A 6,755-nucleotide genomic window follows, 5' to 3' on the forward strand; every position below is an offset into this window, starting at 1 on the left:
GTGGAAAAATTCAAGGTACATAAATACTTGTGTAACATAGATACAAGTGCTTCTGGAATTAAAAAAATGCATCAGCTTTATAAAAGTAAATTTGAGAATATTTGTATCAAGGCATGGTGTCACACTGACAGAACATACTTTTTTTTTTTTTTTTTTTTACAATAATTTTTTGGATCTGCTGGTTGTAGTGACAGTGTAAACTCGTATAGCCGGGGAGAGTATGTACAGTAATTTTGCATTTAAGATGAAGGGGGGAAGATGCACTCATTGATAGAAACATAAATTAAAAACAATATCCCATCTTGAGCATGCTGTTATTCATTATCTTTACAGCCGCTGAGATTTATTGTTGAAATTTATAGTGCGTATTATCATCGTGGGGCATATTATTACTATTTTTTTTCCCCCCTGGGCGACGGGAGTTGATAGGAGGGGCTAAGCTGCGCCCGCACCGCGCGCGCACAGCTACTCACCTCTGACTGAATCCCATCTTCAACCTTTCATCCCTCAACTTGTCCCACGCGGGGGATGGACGCGACCGGTCGCCTCGCGTGGAGCAGCGGGTGAAGCAGAGGCGTCAGGGAGGGGATGCTGTTGAGGCGGCGGAACCGTCGGGAAGTGGAGAGGCGTCGGTTTGGGCGTCGGTGGTGATGTTTGAATTGGTGACTGCAGGAACTGCCAGCGTGTCGGAGAGTCGGGAGAGCTCAGCTCACTGGTGCGCTCTTACTGGAGAGTGAGAGGAGGAACGGACATATGAATGAGACTTATCTCCCTTCTTTAGTGGCTGAGAATTGTTTCTTCTTTTTTTTTCTTTTTTTCTTTTTTTTTTTTTTGAGGTTGTTTTAGTTCACCGCGCCGAAACAGTTGTTGGCACAGACGAAAACGGGACTGACTGACTGAATTGCTTTGGAAGGAATTCTTGCATTGATAGCTTACGAGGCCAATATGCCAGAATGGGTCCTCTACAGTATCTATTCCTCTGTGGACTTCTGTACACCCCAAGCGACGGTAAGTTTAATCACATCTTTTCCCCTAGCATTGTGAACTGATTTGAGTTCAGGATGTGACCTGAGACACAGTTTGAAGCTCAGAAAGAACAAACTGGGTGCCTTAAGAGATCATTTTGTTTTGTTTTGTTTTGTTTTTTTTTTTTCTTTTTCTGAATTGGCCATGATGCCAGCGCACAGCGCGTTATAGTTGGCTGATTTCAGTTCTGGTGTCGGATGTTGCTGTAGGCCAACTCTTTAATGGCTTCTTTAGACAAAAGTCTCTCATTTATTCATGAGGTCTCTTCCAGGAAACTCATTTGTCACAGGAATTAAATCATATATGACATGTAGAAGTAGTTCATTTAAGGTGTTTTTTTTATACATGTTATGGAGAAAAGTGTTTTATTGATAGATTTTTTTTTTTAAATTATTTTGTCTACAATCCTGTTAGAATTATGTCCAACCTTTGTTTTACTATCCCGGTAGCCTAAATAATGGTCTGATTGTCAGATTAAACTCAAAGGAACTCAGAGCTGGTATGGAAACGATGGAATTGATGCACAGTTTACTCTTTGGAAACTGAAAGTGCTTGTAGGCTGTGGCTTCATAAATATTATTCTTCAGTGATGTAGACGTAAAATGAGGTATACTGCCTGAACACTTGATAGGTTGGGCATAACATTATAACCACTAACAGGGGAGGTAAATTGAAATTGGGTATCTAAAGTGTTTCAGGGAACGAAGAGTGGTAACCCACCATCAAGGTTTATTGATGAAAGTGGGGAGCAAAGGCTGGCCTGTGCAGTTCCAGTCCAGCAGATGAGCTATCATAGTGTGGATTGCTGAAGTACTGTTAGAATGTCCACTGTTTCATATGGGGCTACAATCTGGTCATAATGTTATACTCAGTCGCTTCGTGGTACGTTGATTGACCTGCTTGGTCCTTTTTGAGACTTCAGTTGTTGTTTGACTGCTGTTGAGCTTTGTTCCTCGTGATTGGGCCTCTTGTTTTTCAAAGCACAGTCCTCATCTATATCCAGTCGCCTTATTCCAAGTCGAATGTTAACAAGTCAGAACAAACACTGAGTTGATTGCAAGGCTTTATTTTTGCAAAAATTTGCATCTGAAGAGATGCGTAACTCCTTTTGTACAGCTTAAACTTCTTCCTCATCTTTGGTCAAAATTGTCAGAAGTAATTTACGTGTGATTCAATGTTCAGGCAAATAACCCTTGATATGCTGGAGAGAGTGATGATAAGATCACTGAGAAAACAAATGTGTTTTTGAAACACAGGCAGGGTGTTATATTGACTTTATCATTTTCAGATCTGGTTGGTTTTAAATTTGTTCTTATATTGCCTTTGCAAATAGACTCTTTTAGTTATACTCTTCAAACAACAGCAGCAAAAAAATGAAAAATAAAAAAAAATATATTGGATTAGAAACCCAAGTTAAATTTATCTAAGGTGTTCTGTCACTTTAAATTGGCTTTTATCAGTGTGCCCCTGCTTATAAACCCTAAAGAAGCACATTTTCTGCCCTGAGCCCTTGATTTTCTGCTTCAGTACCACGGACAGCTCCTCATAAACACAAAATTGCAAGAAAAAGAATGCTTGCATTCATCTAGGGGTCCTCCCACCCTTTTATCACAAAAACATTTTACATGGCAGCTTTTTTAATTTGGAGAAGGGTTAGAGGAATAAAAAATATAATTTCTTTCTTTTTTTATCATATTCGTTCATGCAAGACAGAGATGTTACTCATCCAGATATAATTTAGAAAAAAAAAAAAACTCCATCTATCTGCTCTGTCCTGGCTCATTTACATTCAGGGTCAGGGGGTTGCATGGAGCATGAATCGTGCAGAAAACAGTCAAATTCCCCTAACACAGTGCCAGTCCATCACAGGACTAAAAGACTGACAGGACCCCACAAGCTCTGCCTGCTGTTGGCTGACAGTTACCAACCACTGAGCCAGTGTGCCACCAACAACTTTAATAAACTCATTTAAATTCCACCGTCTGACAGCTTCAGTCTGAAAAATGTCAGTGCAGACAACATATTGGACAAAGTCAGTATTGCAGGAAACTCTGTTTGTTTCTGCATGATTTATGGATCTGCACAAATGCGGAAGATGTATTGTAGACAGTGTTTTAAAAGCATTTAGAGAAGAAAAAAACACGTCACCTTGGTTCACCCTGCGTTCCTGGCTAATGGAATGCTTTTTGTCAACATGTATTTATATCTTATTTATTACATTGCCTTATAAAAGTCAATTTTTAGCAGCTTAAACATCACCCTCTTGTTTGCTTGCACACACACCTACACACAGAGCAAATTTTATAATGTCTTCATATGCTGTGAAGGGGAGAAACGGTATATACACCTCCATAATCTCTTGCTGGTGAGGAAAATAACATTGTTCTAGACTTATTGAAGGGTATTGTTGTGAATTCTTGTTTTTAGTTGTGATCAGACATTTTTATGGGGATTTTTAACCGTAAACGGTCAAAAACAAGCGTTGGAATGCACGACAAGCCATCAATCTAAAGGTCAGAGATAAAACAAAAGTGTAAATTTTGTTTATCCCATGGTGGTACGTTAGAAAGTGATAAACGTAGTCCAGCATTCGCTGCAATGAACCTGCTGAGACAACATGCTGGATGATGTCAGTTTCTGACGAAACGTGTTAATGGAAAAGCTAATGAGTTGTAATGACTTTTCAGCTCTTATCTGTGAAAGTAAATATGGAAGCTTCCATGTGGTGACACAGCCACTCTCAACTGAGAAGAGCTTGACGTTCATCAAGTTACTTTTTAAGGACTGACTGAAAAAAAAAAAATCTTATTTTTATTCTGCTTTATACAGTCATGAAACTAGATTTTATAAATATAACAGCTTTATATCACAACTGTCACTTGTATGTGCATTCACATCTGGTGAATATCTCCAGCATTGAGCAGGATACGTCTTGGACCACAAAGGATGGAAAACTCACATCTCAGGGTAATTTAGAGAAACTAGTTAACCTAACAGTCATGTTTTTGGACTCTGGGAGGAAGCCGTAGTACCCGGAGATAACGCATGCATGCACAGGGAGAACATGCAAATTTCTTACAAAAAGACTCCAGGTCGGGATTTGAACTTAAGATCTTCTTGCACCACTCATTTCCTTTCCATTTAATAATTATGCAGGATTTGTGTTGGCTCATATAAAATCCCAAAATAAAGGTGTTTGTGGTAATAATGTAGCAAAATGTAAGTACATTTGAAGGGTTTTTAATAAAAGAGCTTGCCTTATTGCGTTCTTAATCTAGTTGTTGCTACAAGATTGGATTAGGACCTCTGCTACTGCTTGAACAGGACATTTTACTCTCTTGTCTCCTTTTTAGGGTCCCGTCTTCGCCAGGAAGACTCCCCTCCTCGAATCATTGAACACCCTTCTGACCTTATCGTATCGAAAGGCGAGCCAGCCACCCTCAACTGCAAAGCAGAAGGCCGTCCCACTCCCACGGTGGAATGGTACAAAGACGGGGAGCGTGTTGAGACGGACCGCGAGAATCCCCGTTCCCATCGAATGCTGCTGCCCAGCGGGTCACTCTTCTTCCTGCGCATCGTTCACGGACGACGCAGCAAACCAGATGACGGCAACTATGTGTGCATCGCCCGCAACTATTTGGGAGAGGCCGTGAGTAGGAATGCTTCCCTGGAGGTGGCATGTAAGTTTGATATTCCGTTGTCTTCCTCTGGTCGAAACGGTTCTTTCAGGTGTCCGAGTTGTATTGTGGAGGAATGGTAGAGTGAAGTGACCTTTTATGGGGTGTATGAAAATGTGAAATTGTGTAAATGTTGGATTGAGAAAAGGTAGACTTCCGGTTAAATTAAGCATAACACTTTGGGGCAGTTGTGCTACAGGATCCATCGAAGGTGTCATCTATCATAATCCACGCAGCTTCACCTTCTCGACTGAACCTACCAGCGCGCCCGCTGTGTGTGTGTGTGTGCTCAATGCGTGAGAATGTGTGTGAATCTGTTTTTCAGGCTGCTAGCGAGACCTGTTTGGATGACCTGTTTGAGTAATGTATGGGCAAAGCTGTGAACCGCTCCGGGGAGGAACAAAGACGGGGGCAGGATTTTAACCCAGCTAACTCCCTTTCACTGTTTAGAGTTGGAAGGATGCAGCCAGCTCCCAGCCAGATCGCTCCCTGTGTGGGAGAATGGCGCTCAGGGCGATTCACATTTCCATTATGTGCTAAACTGAGCTGATTTCTTGCCATGAACAAGATGCACACATTCACACACGCTCGGACGCACACACCGATATACATGCATGCACACAATAAAAACAAATAATGTCTGTTTCCTGCTCTCTGTTCTCACAGCTTGGGAATTGCAGGCCAAAAGCATATTGGTTTGGTTTTAAATTCACAGAAACGTTGTCTCGTCTTTGTATTCACATCTTTATCACAGAACAAATATGACTAAGAAGTAGTCTGATGATTTGACTACGGTTTAAAATATCTTTTAGTTCTCTTTGTGAATATTGACGTAACTGACACTGACATATTCACGATCTTACTGAATATGTAAGATAAGAGATAAAAACAATTAACCCAACTGTAATTAAGATGCATCAACCAAGTTCTTTGTGTGCACCTCTTCACTTGGAGTAAGACTTGGTCTTATTTCTGTCTTTGTCTTCGTATCAAATCAAATTCTGTAAATTCAAATGGGAATTGTAAAGCTAGTTCTGATTTGGCTGGGAAGCTATTTTATCTCCAGGCTTTATAAATAATACATGCACTTCTAGTGGGTTTCCCCAACCTTGAATGCAGACAGATTTGTTCTCAATTTATATTTTGTTTTAATTCAGTGTGAGATCATCCTATTGCAGTAAAATATTCGTTATTTTAGGCTTTTTGCTAAACTTCACCAGGATTGCCACTAAATTTGTCTACAGTACATTGCGGGGTTTGATTCTTCCACAGATTATGGTCTCGTGAAGTTACCAGGAGAGCCACCCTCTCTGCATCCCTCCCCCCTCTCTCTCTCTCTTTCTCTCTCTCACTTTAATCAATTTAAACTGCACTCCATATCACATTTACTGTGCATCTTGAGCCGTCCTATCGCATTTGAGGGTTGTGAATAATTTTCCCACTCTCGTAAAGAAGCCACAGACCCAAAACTGTCGTTACAGTTTCAAAAGGGAAAATGTTATGGCAGCTTCACTGATTCCCCCGACTGAATAGAGGCTGAATTTGCTAACACAATGACTGTGTCAGAGTGATTTTGTGGGGATTTGCTGGATCTCTGTGAAGACAGAAAAGCTCATTTGTATGTTGTCACTCAAATTAGCATATGTAATTCTTTTTTTTTCCTTCAGATTAATTGTTTGACGGGAGGGTTGACGTCTTCAACAGCAATACATCTAAAAGGAGATATGAGGTGTTTGAAACCTACATGAACTAAAAGTAGATGTAAAATAGAGCTTTAATGTTTGCCTGTGGGCATCTCTCTATCTGGTACGTTGAAAAGCTGAAATGATGTGAGTCTAGGATGATGTAGTACCGCATGCAGGACCCCTGAAGCCATTCATTGGCTTTCATCCGGCCAGATATATGTTCATAGAACCATTCTGGAGAGTGAGGAGATTCTGAGGGATCAATGATTGCTCATGGAAAGTCAAATCTTACACGCTCTGCATTCTTTAGCTGCTTGGAGTCACCACAGTAGCTGGACGTGATCTTATCTGTTCCAGTGATGCAGCA

The 6,755-nt window shown here is 40.7% G+C and overlaps 1 protein-coding gene across 1 annotated transcript; it reads left to right on the top strand.

The window, feature by feature from the left end:
* The first annotated feature begins 206 nt into the window (after positions 1-206).
* LOC106942445 (roundabout homolog 2-like) lies at positions 207-5,273 on the top strand. The gene is made up of 2 exons (XM_015025716.1): positions 207-1,008; positions 4,380-5,273. The coding sequence occupies exons 1-2, from the start codon at positions 954-956 to the stop codon at positions 4,784-4,786; spliced, it is 462 nt and encodes a 153-aa protein (XP_014881202.1). The 5' UTR covers positions 207-953; the 3' UTR covers positions 4,787-5,273.
* Positions 5,274-6,755: the final 1,482 nt, after the last annotated feature.

This window comes from Poecilia latipinna, unplaced genomic scaffold, assembly GCF_001443285.1.
Source record: "Poecilia latipinna isolate Pla-1442-1.1 unplaced genomic scaffold, P_latipinna-1.0 Scaffold4279, whole genome shotgun sequence".
Lineage (NCBI taxonomy): Eukaryota > Metazoa > Chordata > Actinopteri > Cyprinodontiformes > Poeciliidae > Poecilia > Poecilia latipinna.